The 20,000-nt window shown below is 38.6% G+C and overlaps 1 protein-coding gene and 1 long non-coding RNA gene across 4 annotated transcripts in view; one reads left to right on the forward strand and one right to left on the reverse strand.

Annotated features, from left to right (window-relative positions):
• The window catches only part of LOC133614805 (uncharacterized), a 109,602-nt gene that overhangs the window by 75,939 nt on the left and 13,663 nt on the right, over nucleotides 1-20,000 (forward strand). For both annotated transcript variants that reach the window (XR_009816627.1, XR_009816628.1), the window contains exon 4: nucleotides 2,722-2,839. This is a non-coding gene — a long non-coding RNA (uncharacterized lncRNA). The remainder of the gene's footprint in view (nucleotides 1-2,721; nucleotides 2,840-20,000) is intronic.
• The window catches only part of capn12 (calpain 12), a 64,423-nt gene that overhangs the window by 23,248 nt on the left and 21,175 nt on the right, over nucleotides 1-20,000 (reverse strand). For both annotated transcript variants that reach the window (XM_061973049.2, XM_061973050.2), the window contains exons 4-13: nucleotides 17,057-17,190; nucleotides 16,811-16,982; nucleotides 16,388-16,471; nucleotides 7,466-7,551; nucleotides 7,136-7,213; nucleotides 6,870-7,054; nucleotides 3,188-3,435; nucleotides 3,105-3,116; nucleotides 2,956-3,035; nucleotides 2,739-2,861 (exon numbers count right to left, since the gene is read on the reverse strand). In XM_061973049.2, coding sequence (XP_061829033.1) covers nucleotides 2,739-2,861; nucleotides 2,956-3,035; nucleotides 3,105-3,116; nucleotides 3,188-3,435; nucleotides 6,870-7,054; nucleotides 7,136-7,213; nucleotides 7,466-7,551; nucleotides 16,388-16,471; nucleotides 16,811-16,982; nucleotides 17,057-17,190 — 1,202 coding nt within the window. The remainder of the gene's footprint in view (nucleotides 1-2,738; nucleotides 2,862-2,955; nucleotides 3,036-3,104; nucleotides 3,117-3,187; nucleotides 3,436-6,869; nucleotides 7,055-7,135; nucleotides 7,214-7,465; nucleotides 7,552-16,387; nucleotides 16,472-16,810; nucleotides 16,983-17,056; nucleotides 17,191-20,000) is intronic.

A 20,000-nucleotide genomic window follows, 5' to 3' on the forward strand; every position in this document is an offset into this window, starting at 1 on the left:
ACTCAAATTAATTAAAGGTAAAAAAAAAAAGTTCAATAATTATCTTAAGTGCAAAATAACGATTGGAACATAATTAAAACCTAAATAATCCTTCCTAACTAAATTACGACCAGGATTCAAACCCAATAGCAATGCTTTTTAAGACGAGCACTAATGCTGTGCGCTGCAGGAGCTAGTGTGACTATTTGGGGACATTTTCCCTTATATTCTTATCAGTGATGGAGCAGGAAGCAACTAGAAATATGTTTGCAGTAAAAATTTCATATAAGGCGCCCTGTCATTCCTTCATTTACATTTTGCACGCCTCTGTTGATTCATTTTTACCATATGCTTGTTCATAAATGACCAAAAAGAGTTACATTTTTCTTTCACTTTGTTACGCACTCCAAATGATTATTAAAGATCAACATTTTTTGTCATCCCACATATTTATTTTCAAAATGAGGAAATACCAGCCTCCTGCCAATTAAATATAACAAATAGTGCAGTCAAATGATATTTTCTTTAAATCAGAAAAATTGCATGATTAATCTGCATTTATACATGATTATTGTAAAAACATTTTGGGATTAATCACGAGTTAACTACCTATTTTTGACAGCCCTAATAATAATAATACATATATACAGTACATGCCAAACATTTGGACACCTTCTCCTCATTCAATGCGTTTTCTTTATTTTCATGACTATTTACATTGTACAAACCCCGTTTCCATATGAGTTGGGAAATTGTGTTAGATGTAAATATAAACGGAATACAATGATTTGCCAATCCTTTTCAACCCATATTCAATTGAATGCACTACAAAGACAAGATATTTGATGTTCAAACTCATAAACTTTAATTTTTTTTTGCAAATAATAATTAACTTAGAATTTCATGGCTGCAACACGTGCCAAAGTAGTTAGGAAAGGGCATGTTCACCACTGTGTTACATGGCCTTTCCTTTTAACAACACTCAGTAAACATTTGGGAACTGAGGAGACACATTTTTTAAACTTGTCAGGTGGAATTCTTTTCCATTCTTGCTTGATGTACAGCTTAAGTTGTTCAACAGTCCGGGGGTCTCCGTTGTGGTATTATGTTACTTCATAATGCGCCACACATTTTCAATGGGAGACAGGTCTGGACTACAGGCAGGCCAGTCCAGTACCCGCACTCTTTTACTATGAAGCCACGTTGATGTAACACGTGGCTTGGCATTGTCTTAATAAGCAGGGGCGTCCATGGTAACGTTGCTTGGATGGCAACATAAGTTGCTCCAAAACCTGTATGTACCTTTCAGCATTAATGGCGCCTTCACAGATGTGAAAGTTACCCATGTCTTGGGCACTAATACACCCCCATACCATAACAGATGCTGGCTTTTCAACGTTGTGCCTATATGGTTCTTTTCCTCTTTGGTCCGGAGGACACGATGTCCACAGTTTCCAAAAACAATTTGAAATGTGGACTCGTCAGACCACAGAACACTTTTCCACTTTGTATCAGTCCATCTTAGATGAGCTCAGGCCCAGCGAAGCCGACGGCGTTTCTGGGTGTTGTTGATAAACGGTTTTCGCCTTGCATAGGAGTTTTAACTTGCAAGTTACTAGCGACCAACTGTAGTTACTGACAGTGGGTTTCTGAAGTGTTCCTGAGCCCATGTGGTGATATCCTTTACACACTGATGTCGCTTGTTGATGCAGTACAGCCTGAGGGATCGAAGGTCACGGGCTTAGCTGCTTACGTGCAGTGATTTCTCCAGATTCTCTGAACCCTTTGATGATATTACGGACCGTAGATGGTGAAATCCCTAAATTCCTTGCAATAGCTGGTTGAGAAAGGTTTTTCTTAAACTGTTCAACAATTTGCTCACGCATTTGTTGACAAAGTGGTGACCCTCGCCCCATCCTTGTTTGTGAATGACTGAGCATTTCATGGAATCTACTTTTATACCCAATCATGGCACCCACCTGTTCCCAATTAGCCTGTTCACCTGTGGGATGTTCCAAATAAGTGTTTGATGAGCATTCCTCAACTTTATCAGTATTTATTGCCACCTTTCCCAACTTCTTTGTCATGTGTTGCTGGCATCAAATTCTAACGTTAATGATTATTTGCAAAGAAAATATATGTTTATCAGTTTGAACATCAAATATGTTGTCTTTGTAGCATATTCAACTGAATATGTATTTCGTTTATATTTACATCTAACAATTTCACAACTCAAATGGAAACGGGGTTTGTAGATTGTCACATCAAAACTATGAATGAGAACACGTGGAGTTATGTACTTAACTAAAAAAGGTGAAATAACTGAACATGTTTTATATTCTAGTTTCTTCAAAATAGCCACCCTTTGCTCTGATTACCGATTTGCACACTCTTGGCATTCTCCCCATGAGCTTCAAGCACAACTGTGAAGTGAAACCCATTTCAGGTGACTACCTCTTGAAGCTCATGGAGAGAATGCCAAGAGTGTGCAAAACAGTAATCAGAGCAAAGAGTGGCTATTTTGAAGAAACTAGAATATAAAACATGTTTTCAGTTATTTCACCTTTTTTTGTTAAGTACATAACTCCACATGTGTTATTGATGTGACAATCTACAATGTAAATAGTCATAAAAATAAAGAAAACATTGCATTGAATGAGAAGGTGTGTCCAAACTTTTGGCCAGTACAGTACTGTATTTTTTCTAGTGGTATCCTTTTACATGTTTTTCTCCTCTGAACAGGTTTCCCTCCGTCTCACCCCAAAGTGTTCCCAGTTTTGGAGAAGATGCGCACAAAGAACTCTCCAGCCTGGTTGGGTCGATAGGTGGACGCTACAAGGACGTAGTGACCCGGGTCCAGGTGCACTTTCCTCCACACTCCCCTGCCACACAACATGGTCCATAAGTGTGAACGTGGGCACAGGAAAACGGTTTTGTTGCTGTCGCTTGGGTAGAAGTGGAAAATAATTGTTTTACCTCTGAGCCTTATATTTCCCCGAGCGGCTGACAGGGCGATTTTTTAGGAAGAAGTTGCGCTGCAGACACATCCCTTGAAGCTGTGTGTAGAAATAGACCATAATCATTGGAATACTTTTTTTTTTAAAGCATTATTATAAACAGATTACCTCGGGTGGAACCTGAAAAAAACAAAAGAGAAGAGTGTGAGTTCCAAAAGTGAAATGAGAATGCTGGATGTTAGAATAAGGACCTTGTAGATGTGAAAACCCATGAAGAGGAAGTGGATTTTGTCCCGCCGCCTTCTGTCTTTCTGCAGGACTTCCACCAAAACGGTGCACTTTTTGGCTTTCATCTTCTGCTTCTCCGTTTTTTCGCTCTGGAGTGACATACCGTCCTCTTCGTCTTCGTCCTCCTCCGCTTCATCGTCCTCATCATCCTCATCAGGCTGATCATGCTCCGTGAGAACCAACTCAAACTGGGGATTCTTCCAGAAGGATCCTGTCAGCGCATCATGACACCAGTGTAATACAAAAGCCAAAAGCAGTGAAGTTGTCACGTTGTGTAAATGGTAAATAAAAAGAGAATACAATGATTTGCAAATCCTTTTCAACTTATATTCAATTGAATAGAATGCAAAGACAAGATATTTAATGTTCACGCTGATTTGCAAATAATCATTAACTTAGAATTGCAAAAAACCTGGCAGAGGGGCATGTTCACCACTGTGTTACATCGCCTTTCCTTTTAACAACACTCAGTAAACGTTTGTGAACTGAGGAGACACATTTTTGAAGCTTTTCAGGTGGAATTCTTTCCCATTCTTGCTTGATGTACAGCTTAAGTTGTTCAACAGTCCGGGGGTCACCGTTGTGGTATTTTAGGCTTCATAATGCGCCACACATTTTCAATGGGAGACAGGTCTGGACTCCAGGCAGGCCAGTCTAGTACCCACACTCGTTTACTATGAAGCCACGTTGATGTAACACGTGTCTTGGCATTGTCTTGCTGAAATAAGCAGGGGCGTCCATGATAACGTTGCTTGGATGGCAACATATGTTGCTCCAAAAGCTGTATGTACCTTTCAGCATTAATGGTGCCTTCACAGATGTGTAAGTTACCCATGTCTTGGGCACTAATACACAGTGTTGGGACTAACGCGTTACAAAGTAACGCGTTACTGTAACGCCGTTAGTTTCGGCGGTAACTAGTAATCTAACGCGTTATTTTTTTATATTCAATAACTCAGTTAGCGTTACTACATGATGCGTTACTGCGTTATTTTACGTTACTTTTTATGTAGTATCGGCTAGAAACTGAGGATCTGAGTGTGTTTTATTCCAGCGAAGCAGAGACGTGCTTCTGATTCTTCCTCTGCGCTCTCTGTGTGTGCGTGTGACTGTGTGTCTGAGTGTGGGAAGGGGAGGGGAGGGGAGGGGAGGGGGGGGGGGAGGGGAGGGGAGGGGAGGGGGGTGCGCAATACAACTGTTGGCCAACAAAAAAGTAACCACAGAACACTATACGCCTATACGGTATAGTGTTCTGTGGTTACTTTTTGGTTGGCCAAGCGGACGTGGCGACAGGCTGTCCCCACTCAGATCCGCACAGACCGGGAGGGGGCGTGCCTTAAGTCCGGCTGGAAATCGGCAGAAATTTGGAGAATGGTTGTCCCAGGGAGAGGCAGTGAAATTCGGGAGGGTTGGCAAGTATGAGATATTCTCACTTCTTTTCTTTTGTCGAGCACAAAGAAAAGAACATTTTAGTTAAATGTAAGTTGTGTCTTGGATCAAAGATCCCGTCTACTGCCCAAAACAACAATTCAAATCTGCCTGGTTAGGCTCTGTGTATGTCACGTGTGCCTTCCTTAGGTGAAGCCAGCTTTACAGCTATGTTGTTGATTGATTGATTGAAACTTTTATTAGTAGATTGCACAGTACAGTACATATTCCGTACAATTGACCACTAAATGGTAACACCCAAATAAGTTTTTTAACTTGTTTAAGTCGGGGTCCAGATACAGATATATACTATCAAATATATACTAACATCATAATACAGTCATCACACAAGATAATCATCAGGGTATATACATTGTATTATTTACATTATTTACAATCCGGGGTGTGGGATATGGAGGGGGGGGGGTTAGGTTTGGTTGGTATCAACACTTCAGTCATCAACAATTGCATCATCAGAGAAATGGACATTGAAACAGTGTAGGACTGACTTGGTAGGATATGTACAGCAAGTAGTGGACACAGAGAGAGAGATCAGAAAGTATAAGAAAAAGTGTCTACATTTGATTATTTACAACCCGAAGAGGTATTATGTGGAAGGGAGGGTGTTAGTTTAGGGTTGTAGTTGCCTGGAGATGTTCTTTTAGTGCGGTTTTGAAGGAGGATAGAGATGCCCTTTCTTTTACACCTGTTGGGAGTGCATTCCATATTGAAGTGGCATAGAAAGAGAATGAGTTAAGACCTTTATTAGTTCGGAATCTGGGTTTAACGTGGTTAGTGTTAGTGTTAGTGTTAGTGTTATTATGCTGTTTGTTACTTATGTATGTTATGTTGCAGCTATTTAAAATAGTTTTGTCAATTTGTTCTGGCCTGAAATAAATTGGCCCTTTGAAACATATCTTTGTCTTTGTGTGTTGTATGTAGAGCACATTGCTTAGCAGAGTTCAGTGATGCAAATGTATGTCAAGTTGATCAACAGATTGTATTATTCTCCAGTGCAATAACAGTACTAAAATGAAGGCTAAAAGGGCATTAATGGGAGCTTTAAAAAAAAAAAGTAGAAGAAGTAACTAAATAGTTACTTTTCACAGTAACGCATTACTTTTTGGTGTAAGTAACTGATTTAGTAACTGAGTTACTTTTGAAATAAAGTAACTAGTAACTGTAACTAGTTACTGTTTTTCAGTAACTAACCCAACACTGCTAATACACCCCTATAACTGCTGGCTTTTGAACTTTGCGCCTATAACAATCCGGATGGTTCTTTTCCTCTTTGGTCCAAAGGACACGACGTCCACAGTTTCCAAAAACAATTTGAAATGTGGACTCGTCAGACCACTGAACACTTTTCCACTTTGCATCAGTCCATCTTAGATGAGCTTGGGCCCAGCAAAGCCGGCGGCGTTTCTGGGTGTTGTTGATAAATGGCTTTCGCTTTGTATAGACTTTTAACTTGCACTTACAGATGTAGCGACCAACTGTAGTTACTGACAGTGGTTTTCTGAAGTGTTCCTGAGCCCAAGTGGTGATATCCTTTACACACTAATGTCGGTTTTGATGCCTGAGGGATGAAAGGTCACGGGCACTGCTGCTTACGTGCAGTGATTTATCTAGCTTCTCTGAACCTTTTGATGATATTACAGACCATAGATGGTGAAATCCCTAAATTCCTTGCAATAGCTCGTTGAAAAATGTTGTTCTTAAACTGTTGGACAATTTTCTCACACATTTGTTGACAAAGTGGTGACCCTCGCCCCATCCTTGTTTGTGAATGACTGAGCATTTCATGGAAGCTGCTTTTATACCCAATCATGGCACCCACCTGTTCCCAATTAGCCTGTTCACCTGTGGGATGTTCCAAATAAGTCTTTGATGAGCATTCCTCAACTTTCTCAGTCGTTTTTGCCACTTGTGCCAGCTTTTTTGAAACATGTTGCAGGCATCGAATTCCAAATGAGCTAATATTTGCCAAAAATAACAACGTTTCTCAGTTTGTACATTAAATATCTTGTCTTTGCAGTCTATTCAATTGAATATAAGTTGAAAAGGATTTGCAAATCATTGTATTCTCTTTTTATATACGATTTACACAACGTGCCAACTTCACTGCTTTTGGGTTTGGTAGATCAAGTATCCTTGCACACTTGAAATTATGTATGGTATGGTATGGTATTGATACGCTACGGTATTGATACATACGGTGGTATTTCCGGCTTCCACCGGCAGAGCTCCCTGGTAGCCACAATCCTTCATGCTCGTTGATGGTCCACTGAGAGGGGGCGGAGCTAGGAGGATGCTCTGTGTTCGTAACCACAAGGGTGTCAGGATTAACACTGCAGAGCTCCACTAAGTCAAACTTGCTGCCAAAATCATCAGCACTGATCCTGTTATCAAATCATAGAAAGTGCAAGTTTGTGTAGACTTCTACGTCAAACAAGTGAATGCTTATTAGACCATGTGATTACCAGAACTCTCCATCTTCTCTCCTTTTCATTTCTAGCCTCTCTTTCTCCTCTTTGGATACGTCACTCCACTCCTTGCTCCTGCAACCACACACCAAGAGAAACACAACATGAGGCCAACACGCACGCACGCACACACACACACACACACACACACACACACACACACACACACACACACACACACACACACACACACACACACACACACACACACACACACACACACACACACACACACACACACACACACACACACACACACACACACACACACACACACACACACACACACACACACACACACACACACACACACACACACAGCCTCACTTGTCACTCCAGGGTCCACTGTATTCAACAAAGCCCCACGGATTCCTCAGCCTCAGGAGCAAAATCACACCAGACACATGCTTCACCTGGAAAACAAACATTTTCATAGATCAAACCGATTTGTTCATATATTTTTGAGAGAGATGAGGTCACATAACTTCATAATGCTAATAAGGAATGATGATAGTTGCAAGGAGTAAAGTTAATAATGTGTACTAAGTGATATAACCAGTGTTGGGACTAACGCGTTACAAAGCAACGGCGTTAGTTTCGGTGGTAACTTGTAATCTAACGCGTTATTTTTTATATTCAGTAACTCAGTTACCGTTACTACATGATGCATTACTGCGTTATTTTACGTAATTTTTTATGTAGTATCGGCTAGAAACAGAAGATCCGAGTGTGTTTTATTGCAGCGCTGCGGTGTCGTCCTTCTGAATCTCTTGTGTCACAGGGAGGAGTTGCGCTGTGTGTGTGTCTGGGTGTGGGGAGGGAGGAGGGGAGGGGTGTGCGCGCAGCAGCAGTGGTGAGGGAGGGGCGGATAGATCGATTTATCAGATTCAATTTTTTATTATCTATAGCAGGGATGTCAAAAGTGTGCCCCCGGAGGCCATTTGCGGCCCACAGCTAATGTTTTAAAGGCCCACGGCACATTCTAAAAATACTATAAAATAAACAAAAACATAACAAAAGTGTAATGTTATTATGAATTATTGACCTATCCAAGGTTCCGATTACTTCAAATCAAATATTCCACTTTGAAAAATATTTTTGGTGGAAGATTTTGCATATTTTGTGTGTTTGCCATTAAAAACATAGTTTTGTTTGACAATTAAGGGTGGGAAAAAAACAAACAAAAAAAACATAAGAAGTTGATGTAGACTCCAGAGATTTAAGCGTTAAATATAAAATGTATGTATGCCCTGGCACACCATTATCATCATTTCATGACCGAAGCAAAACACTTTTTACACTTTTATACTGAAATAAATACATGTACAACTTATTAGATAAAAACATAGAAAAAACAAAGTTCAGATCCATGAAGGAAAGAAGAAAGTGAATAAATGTTTAGAACTGAATACATATGTATACAAATTTTTATTATTATTTTTTTTTAATGAATTAAGTAACGTTTATGACAACCTTTTTCCAAAACACAATATAGAATGTGAGATATAACAGGATAATACATTTATCTTTTTCTTTTTCAAAACGCTTACAAAAAAGTGGGGTCCCAAAAATGTACTGTAGGACCCCATTTTTATGACTTGATGGGTCCTGGGACCCCATTTTGAAAATTCCTAGCGCCAACACTGCTGTCAACAGAGGAGAAAAAATGCTGTATTTAAATAAATATATTATTTATAAAGCAAATTCGAGTATCATTGGCAAATTTTCACCTAGTCCCGGCTTGGCGTGCTGCTGCCCGCCTTGGCACGCATATATGTGTCCTCTTTTTGGGATTTCAGAATATGGTCAGCCTAAATAGTATCACTACTTTTCCTTTGTCAGGCACAAAGAAAATAAAATTTTAGTTAAATTTAAGTTGTGTCAATTCAAATCTGCTGAAACAGCTACAAAAGCAACATGCTTCGACGAAGCTAGTAAAGAGAGACACTTCACCTCCTAAGCAACAGCGGCTGGATTTTAACGAGGCACTGCTAGCAAGGACAACATTGATAGAGCCATTGCAGCGTATGTGCTAGAAGACATGCAGGCTATTTATACAGTGAAGTCACCCGCTTTCAGGCAGCTAATTAGCATGACACCGGCGTCAAACAGCAAATGGCACGAAAACATTTTCCAAGCTCCTGGACACAGTGGACAGTGAGTACATAAACATAGAAAGCAAGCTAAAGAAGACACTCCAAACTCTGCCTCTGCTCATCATTCAGCACTGAAGGTAAACACACTCTGTCAATTCTCTTATATACTCTTTCATTCTAGACTTCTAGAGTGTTTGATTATCACATCACTCTAAATGTATAGACTATAATGTTCACAAACAAAGAGGGATCCTAGTGGCCCAGGCCAATCTTTCCTTATCTCTAAACTAAAACTGGGGAAATGCGTAGAGTGTTCTGGGCTTCAGACATGATTTTATTTCAGAATTCCTTGAGAGAAAAAACGCCTGGTTAGGCTTTGTGTATGTAAAGTTAAAGTTAAAGTACTTCCTTGGTTTACAGCTATGTTGCTATTATGCTGTTTGTTACTTATGTATGTTATGTTGCAGCTATTTAAAATAGTTTTGTCAATTTGTTCTGGCCGGAAATAATTTGGCCTTTTGAAACATATCTGTCTTTGTGTGTTGTATGTAGAGCACATTGCTTAGCAGAGTTCAGTGATGCAAATGCATGTCAAGTTGATCAACAGATTGTATTATTCTCCACTGCAATAACAGTACAGAAATGAAGGCTAAAAGGGCATTAATGAGAGCTTTAAAAAAAGAAGAAGAAAAAAAGAAGTAACTAAATAGTTACCTTTCACAGTAATGCGTTACTTTTTGGTGTAAGTAACTGAGTTACTTTTGAAATAAAGTAACTAGTAACTGTAGCTAGTTACTGGTTTTCAGTAACTAACCCAACACTAGATATAACATATGATATGACATGAGGTTTGGATTGGTATTTCATGTTTTGAAACTAGATGATGAGATCTGAAATGTAGAAGGACAAGATAACATTAGGAGGATAACATGAGAACTCGAAAATTCCCGTGCAAATTTTGATGGCCTGCTATCTGTGCCCTGGACCTCTGGCCGGGAGTCACCGGAAGCCGCCGAGCTTTTAAGATGCTGTTGAGTGTCAGAATCCGTGAGTTTTAGGTGTAACTGTCCAAAATGAGCTACAGAGCTAGCCTAAAATGTTAGCATGCGCACATTAAAATGCTAACACTTAGCATGTGTGCCAACGATGATCCGTGAGTTTTAGGTGTAACTGTCCAAAATGAGCTGCAGATTTAGTTTAAAATGTTAGCAGGCGCACATTAAAATGCTAACACTTAGCATGTGTGCTAACGATGGAATGCTAACAGTTAGCATGTCTCACATGTCAATTAACATGGCTGTAAGGTGTATGGCTTCGGAAACAGAGAAAAAAAGTGTAAAATTAGATGAAAGAGTTAGCATGCTTAAGTTAGCTAGCTGGCATGCTATCGTTTGCATGCTAAAAGTTAACAAGTGTCACATACCAAGTTATATGACTCTGGGGTAAACGGTTGTAAAACTACCTCAAAAAGTTAGCATGCTAGCAAGCTAACGTGAGCGTGATAATGGTTAGCTTCAATTCTTTAAGATGTCAATTAACTTCCCAATCAATCATTTAAAACTTGTGTCACATACCAAGTTATATGACTCTAAGGCAGTGGTCCCCAACCTTTTTGTAACTGCGGACCGGTCAACGCTTGAAAATTTGTCCCACGGACCGGGGGGGTGTGATTTTTTTTTTTGTCATAAAAAAATACAATCATGTGTGCTTACGGACTGTATCCCTGCAGACTGTATTGATATATATTGATATATAATGTAGGAACCAGAATATTAATAACAGAGAGAAACAACCCTTTTGTGCGAATGAGCGTGAATGAGTGTAAATGGGGGAGGGAGGTTTTTTGGGTTGGTGCACTAATTGTAAGTGTATCTTGTGTTTTTTTATGTTGAAAAAAATAAATAAATAAAAATAAATTGTATTTATTAATTTATTTTTTTAATTCTTGTGCGGCCCAGTACCAATCGATCCACGGACCGGTACTGGGCCGCGGCCCGGTGGTTGGGACCACTGCTCTAAGGTGTATGGCTGGGGAATTAGAGGGGGGAAAAAAAAGTACATTTAGCAAAAAAAAAGTTAGCACTTTAATGTTAGCATGCTAAGTTTGCCTGCTAACAGTTTACAAGTGTCACGCACCAAGTTATATGACTCTGGGGTAAACGGTTGCAAAACTAGCTCAAAGAGTTAGCATGCTAATTTTAACATGCTAGCAAGCTAACGTTAGCATGCTATCAGTTAGCATGTGTCACATACAAGGTGTACGGCCGTCTAATTAGACGTGCGGAACAAAAATAATAACAGGCCTATAATTAGATGAATTGAGATAATGCGATGAAATGACGGGACAAAAAAAACAACAATATTGTGATGAGATGATTAAATAAGACATGACAGGCGTGTCTCCAAACTTTTTCCACCAAGTGCTACATACTGAAAAGTCAAATGAAGCTGCGGCCATTTTGGTATACATTTATTTTGTATAAAGGAAAAAAAACAACGGTAAAAACGGAAGAAAACAAAAAAAAAAAAACATGTAATGGGGAGAAGCGGAAATTTTTTACACTAATAATAATAATACACTTTTTCACTTATAACAAAAAGCTGACACTAAATTGTGTCTTTAAATATGTAACATATTGCATTGTTTTTATAAAAGAAAAAAAATATCCAAGCATGTTTTGACTTTTCAGTCCGCGGTGCACCCACGTTATTAAAATCTAAATTCCACGTCTTTTTGCTTTTTTTTCTTAATGTCATCCTCATCAGGCTGATCTTGCTCCGTGAGAACCAACTCAAACTGGGGATTCTTCCAGAAGGATCCTAACAGCGCATCATGACACCAGTGTAATACAAAACCCAAAACCAGAATATAATGATTTGCAAATCCTTTTCAACTTATATTTAATTGAATAGATTGCAAAGACAAGATATTTCATGTTCACATTGAGAAACAACTTTTTTTTTTTTGTAAATAATCATTAACTTAGAATTTAATGGCAGCAACACATTGCAAAAAAGTTGTCACAGGGGCATTGTTACCACTGTGTTACATGGCCTTTCCTTTTAACAACACTAAACGTTTGGGAACTGAGGAGACACATTTTTGAAACTTTTCAGGTGGAATTCTTTCCCATTCTTGCTTGATGTACAGCTTAAGTTGTTCAATAGTTGTAACACGGGCAGAATGTGGCTTGAAATAAGCAACATATGTTGCTCCAAAACCTGTATGTACCTTTCAGCATGTACCTTTTCAGATGTGTAAGTTACCCATGCCTTGGGCACTAATACACCCCCATACCATCACAGATGCCGGCTTTTCAACTTTGCGCCTATAACAATCCGGATGGTTCTTTTCCTCTTTGGTCCAAAGGACACGACGTCCACAGTTTCCAAAAACAATTTGAAATGTTGACTCGTCAGACCACAGAAGACTTTTCCACTTTGCATCAGTCCATCTTAGATGAGCTGGGGCCCAGCGAAGCGTTTCTGGGTGTTGTTGATAAATGGCTTTTGCTTTGCATTGTAGAGTTTTAACTTGCACTTACAGATTTTTTTTCTTAATGTTTTTTTCTGACAATATTGTGCTGGCCAACTGCGGGCCGCAAATAGCCCCTGGACCTCACTTTGCGTTACAAGGATGAGATAAGCTGGAAATATGGTATGGAATGATAACATGATAAGATACAATGTGTTTGGACCCTCCCTTTTACAGGGAAGGGAGTCCTCCCAGATTATTTTATTCTAAAACTATGTGACTAGAATTGAAGATTAACAATTTATTTTACAAAAAGTAGTAAGACACGTGTGTGTTGGACACACACACACGCACTCTTGTCCACTCCCACTACATCCGCACTTGGTTTAGCCTAACATCATTAAAACTAGAGAAACAAATATGTGTCTACAGATAAGAAACAGGGTTGAGATCATTGTTTTTATCTCTTCAAGCAAAACGAAGACCAAAGTGAAAAACTTCTAAGGCGTTCCATTTTGCCCAAAGGAGGAAAAATATTTCCTTCACAAATGAGATCCTGAGATGAGATAATAAAATGATTTTTTGATATTTATACAACTGCATAAATACGAAACTCTTCCACCATTAACGTGGCTAAAACATTCAAGAGGCGTTTTCAAAGGGGACCCCTTTGAAAACGAGATGCTGCACCTCAAGATGCTAAAATTGAATTGATAAAATAATGATTTTGGATGAGATTATGAGACAATAACATGATAAGATACAATGGGACAACATGAGATGAGACAAGATGAGATAAGGTGTTAAAATGAGATGAGATATCAGATCATGAGACAATGAAAAAAGGATGATGGCAATGAATGAGATTCTGAAACAATACATTCGTGTGATGATAAAACTGTTTAAATGATTGGAGGAGATTATTAGATAATAACCTGATAAGGTGATGAATTGGTGTGATGATAAAACTGTTTAAATCAGGGGTCCCCAAACTTTTTGACTCGGGGCCGCATTGGGTTAAAACAATTTGGATAGGGGCCGGGCTGTGTGTGTGTATATATATATATATATAGCGCACTTTCCACGCGCGCGATGATGTCACATTATCGATGAGAAAATGCATTTTTAGACAATATGATTTGCCTGAGCGGCTAGAAGACACTGTGAGTAGCAAGCGGTACAAAGTGGATAAGAAAAGACAGAAAAAAATTAAAAACATTTTTTTTTTTTTTTTTTTTTTTTTATACTTGGGACTTCCCGCGGGCCTGATTTTGGACGCTGGCAGGCCGGATTCGGCCCGCGGGCCGTAGTTTGGGGACCCCTGGTTTAAATGATTGAAGGAGATTATTAGATAATAATAACCTGATAAAGTGATGAGATTATCAAATGAGATGACACTAAAATATTCAAATGATGGCTTTAAATGAGATCACTAAACAATACCATGATGAGATCGTGAGATGAGACAATAAAATGATAGGATCATGAAATTGAATTAGATTACCATGAATAGTTAAAATAACATGAGATATAATCAGATCATGAGATAAAATGATGAGAAGATGCTGACAATAAATGAGGTTATGAGACAATAACTTGATGGAATGTTAAAGACGTTTAAATGATTGGAGGAGATTGTTAGATAATGAAATAATAACATGAAAGGATTATCAGATGAGACAACACCAAATAGCTAAAATGATGGTTTTAAATGAGGTTAGTTGACCATAACATGAATGAGAAGAACAATACATACTACAAACACAGTACATGCATCCACACGCACATTCACTGTACAAACATACATACACACATACTGTATATACACATTCGCTGTACAAACATACATATACACACACTGTACATATGCATTCGCTGCACAAACATACATATACACATACTGTACATATACATTCACTGTACAAACAAACATACATATATACACACTGTACTATACATTCACTTTACAAACATACATATACACACACTGTACTATACATTCACTGTATAAGCATACATATACACACACTGTACATACACATTCACTGTACAAACATACATATACACACACTGTACATATACATTCGCTGCACAAACATACATATACACATACTGTAGATATACATTCACTGTACAAACATACATATACACATACTGTACATATACATTCAGTGTACAAACAAACATACATATACACACACTGTACTATACATTCACTTTACAAACATACATATACACACACTGTACTATACATTCACTGTATAAGCATACATATACACACACTGTACATACACATTCACTGTACAAACATACATATACACACACTGTACATATACATTCGCTGCACAAACATACATATACACATAGTGTACGTATACATTCACTGTACAAACATACATATACACATACTGTACATATACATTCACTGTACAAACATACATATACCGGTACACATACTGTACATATATGTACATTCCCTGTACAAACATACATATACACACACTGTACATATACATTCACTGTACAAACAAACATACATATACACACACTGTACATGTACATTCACTGTACAAACATACATATACACACACTGTACATATACATTCACTGTACAAACATACATATACACACACTGTACATATACATTCACTGTACAAACATACATATACACACACTGTACATATACATTCACTGTACAAACATACATATACACACACTGTACATATACATTCACTGTATAAGCATACATATACATTCACTGTACAAACATACATTCACACATACTGTACATTAACAAGCACATATTAGTGCATACACTCACGCATATAATCACGTTTCATCAAACATTCATCAAATGTTGTCCTCCCCAGGGGAAAACTGGGTAACACATGGCACACAGACAAAGTTTAACCTATTGTTACTATAACAATCTACAAGGTTAATACAGTCTCTCCGTTTATCTGCTTTCTTTAGTGATTCAAGTTTTCATTACATATTGCTTTTGAAACAATTGTATTTTTAATAGAAGTAATTATTATTATTATTATTAATTGTCAATACTGTTATTTCTATTGGTATTGGAATTGCTCCATTTGTAGTGCAATAATGTTCATTGTCATTTCTGTATTATTATTTACTTCACTAACTGCTTCTTTGCTATCATATTTGTACATATTGTATTTCCTATTGCTGTTCTGTTGTTGTTGTTGTCTCTCCGTCTTATCCCCCTCTAGTCCCTGCAATTTCCCCCTCTGTTTTCTTTTTTTCTTCTTTCTACCGTTCCTGCTCCGGCCCGGCTGCACCAAACATTAAATAAATCACACTTCTCTTTTGTAAAGTTAATTTGTACAGCAGATATCAACAATATGATTTGCCTGAGTGGCTGGACAGGACATGTTAAAAAAAAGAGATACAATGCGATCATGATATGAGACAATACAAATGATAGGATAATACTATTGAATGAGATTATGAGACGATAACATGAAGAGATAAGATAAGGTTTTAAAATGATGACGTTAGATGAAATCAGATCATGAGATAAGGAGATGAGACAATAAAATAAGATGACAAATGTGATAATGAGACAATACTTAAAATAAAAAGTGATGTTCAAAGGATTGGAGGATATTAGTTGACAATAACAATAAAATGAGGAGATTGTAAAAGTGTACTAGCCTGGTCGGTTTCAGTGATGGCGTAGGCATGGCCCTTTATCAGACCATCTTCATTTATTTTGCCTATCTCCCGGTAGTTGTTGGCCTGTGGACACACAAAAAAGACTCTAAATCAGCGCCCCCTGACTGCTACGTGCATATCTGCAGGTCAGGACATTCCCAGTCTGTGGAACGCTCTCCCTGACCACCTGAGGGCACCACAGACTGTGGATGCTTTTAAAAAAGGCTTAAAAACCCTTCTTTTTTAAAAAAGCCTTTTTTTATATATATGCGTGCTAGTTCTAGTTTTTATTTTTATTCATTTTTATTATCTTTTTTTTTTTTTTTTTAATACACTGTAGCACTTTGAGGTTGTTTGCTCAATGTAAAGTGTTTTTTACAAATAAAATCTATAATTATTATTATTATTTGAGGCAGGAAGTACCTGAATGAAGCAGCTGAGCAGGCTGCCTCGAACAAGGGCAGCTGTCAGCAACCTCCACAAGACACGAGGCGCGTGAGAGGAAACCGGCAGTGAGTACGCGATGCCACCTGTGAAATCCTCCATCCCCTCCGAAATGTTGCCACCCTTCAGACTTCCGTATGATCCGATTAACCTGCAACCGTGCAAGAGCGGAGGATGTCAGACATTACAACCCAGGCACATATGCTTGCTCCTGGCAGTACTGACTTGGCATAGGCCTTCTCCACCAGGGCGCTCCAGTACTCATTGCGGGTGTGAGAGTAGCTGAAGAGCAGACTGCCCTCTCGTACTGGCAGCCTGTCATCCACAACCACCTCCACCCACTCACCATACTGCCAGAACTACACAGGACACATGGGGAAACAAATCAAATCAAATCAAATCAACTTTATTTATAAACAAACTGAAATTAAACTCATATGAAGTGGTGGAAAAATGTACTTCTTATTCTGCAAAATATATATATATGTAGTCGTGGTCAAAAGTTTACATACACTTGTAAAGAACATAATGTCATGGCTGTCTTGAGTTTCCAATAATATCTACAACTCTTATTTTTTTGTGATAGAGTGATTGGAGCACATACTTGTTGGTCACAAAAAACATTCATGAAGTTTGGTTCTTTTATGAATTTATTATGGGTCTACTGAAAATGTGAGCAAATCTGCTGGGTCAAAAGTATACATACAGCAACATACATGATAAATTCTGGTGATGTAGAAAAGTTAAAATCAAATCAAATTACCTTAATGGCATGGCCTCTTAACTTCATGTGAGTGATTATGATTGTTGACTCCTCTGAGCCCATTTAAATAGGGCTCATGTGATGCAGTTATTGGACTCGGTTACAAACGCGACAATGGGAAAGTCAAAGGAACTCAGCACAGATCTGAAAAAACTAATCATTGACTTGAACAAGTCAGGAAAGTCACTTGGAGCCATTTCAAAGCAGCTTAAGATCCCAAGAGCAACTGTGCAGACAACTGTCCGTAAGTATAAAGTGCATGGCACAGTTTTGTCACTGCCACGATCAGGAAGAAAACGCAAGCTATCACCTGCTGCTGACAGAAAATTATTCAGGATGATCAAGAGTCAACCGAGAACCACCAAAAAGCGGGTCTGCAATGAATTGGAAGCTGCTGGAACACAGGTGTCAGCGTCCACAGTCCAGCATGTTTTGCATGGCCATGGACTGAGAGGCTACCATGCAAGAAGGAAGCCCTTGCTCCAGAAGCCACACCTTAAGGCTCGTCTACAGTTTGCTGCTGATCACATGGACAAAGATAAGACCTTCTGGAGGAAGGTTCTGTGGTCAGATGAAACAAAAATGTAGCCGTTTGGCCACAATACCCAGCAATATGTTTGGAGGAGAAAAGGTGAGGCCTTTAATCCCAGGAACACCATCCCTACCATCAAGCATGGTGGTGGTAGTATTATTCTCTGGGCCTGTTTTGCTGCCAATGGAACTGGTGCTTCACAGAGAGTAAATGGGACAATTAAAAAGGAGGATTACCTTTACCAGGTGTGGGTGTTCCAACAGGACAATGACCCCAAACACACTTTAAAAGTGGTAAAGGAATGGCTAAATCAGGCTAGAATTAAGGTTTTAGAATGGCCTTCCCAAAGTCCAGACTTAAACCCCATTGAGAACATGTGGAAAATGCTAAAGAAACAAGTCCATGTCAGAAAACCAACAAATTTAGCTGAACTGCACCAATTTTGTCAAGAGGAGTGGTCAAAAATTCATAGGCATGACATTATGTTCTTTACAAGTGTATGTAAACTTTTGACCACGACTGTATATATTTTTTTACTTTTTATGATAGTGCATTTGTACAAGACAGGGAGTAAAAGAAAATGTTGAGTAATAAAACACAGAGTACCCTTTTTACATGTACCATTTTCAAAGGCAGTAATTGGTCATGACGCAGGCTGTGTTCTCTACTGCTGACGGTGTGTACACAACACACAGGCATGTGTGTGTGTGTGTGTGTGTGTGTGTGTGTGTGTGTGTGTGTGTGTATTTATGTGTCAGTGGGTACCTGCATGTTCGGACTGCTCTCAAATCACGCTGACAGGGCAAAATGAGATTACAGTCCCTCCGTTCTGCAAGTTAAGTCATGTCACATTCTCGTTAAGAGCCTCCGAAGGGCCATTGCTTGCAGGGAAAACACACCTTAAAAAGCCAATACTGCGAATTTCTTCAAAAATATTTCAAAAGAAAGATATTGAAACGCTGTCAAGTGTGTTTGGCAAGTTAATAGCGCTTCGTCGAGAATTCCGGTGAAAAAGGCTCTTGCTGCATGCAGATTAATGACTCCTTATAGTTTTTTTTATTAGAACCTTTATTTAACCAGATGAGAAACCCATTGAGATCAAGATCTCTTTCACAAGGGTGACCTGGCCAAGAGGTCAACAGCACATGTCACAGAGCAGTTCCAAAAAAATAATACGTTAAGACATACACTTTAAAATACATAAGAGAACTGTAAAACAACAAAGATTTACACCTTTTAAAAACACAGGCACTGTGCAAACGTCTCTCGCTGTCTGTCCCTCAGGACAGAACGGAAGGCTCCAAATGAAAGTAGTTCTGTAAGTTTCAGTTTCATCTGCAATGCATTCCATGCCATAGGAGCAGCAATGCCAAAAGCTCTTTTGCCAAATTCCGTCCGTACATGAGGAACAGTTAAAACATACAAATTGTTAGAACGTAATGCGTAAGAGCTGCTTTTTCTTTGTAACAGAGTACACAAGTATGGAGGTATTAAACCTAAAAGAGCCTTATAAATGATAGTCAGCCAATGTGTGTATCTGTGTGCACTCAATGAAGATAAGTCTGACTTCATAGACAGTTGACAATGGTGGGTGAGACTACGACAGCCAGTAACAAATCTTAGTGCTGAATGAAAAACAGTGTCCAAGGACTGGAGGCATTTAGATGAAGCACTAAAATAAAAGCACGTCTCCATAATCAATTACAGGCAAGATAGTTGCTGTCACCAATTTCTTTCTGACTTTAAGAGAGAAGCAGTTTTTATTTCTAAAAAAGAAACCAAGCTTTACCCTAAGCTTAGAGACCAAGTTGTTAATATGGGCTTTAAATGAAAGCTCCTGATCAAGAGTAAAACCCAAGTACTTGTAATTTAAG

This window comes from Nerophis lumbriciformis, linkage group LG17 (genome assembly GCF_033978685.3).
Source record: "Nerophis lumbriciformis linkage group LG17, RoL_Nlum_v2.1, whole genome shotgun sequence".
Classification (NCBI taxonomy): Eukaryota; Metazoa; Chordata; class Actinopteri; order Syngnathiformes; family Syngnathidae; genus Nerophis; species Nerophis lumbriciformis.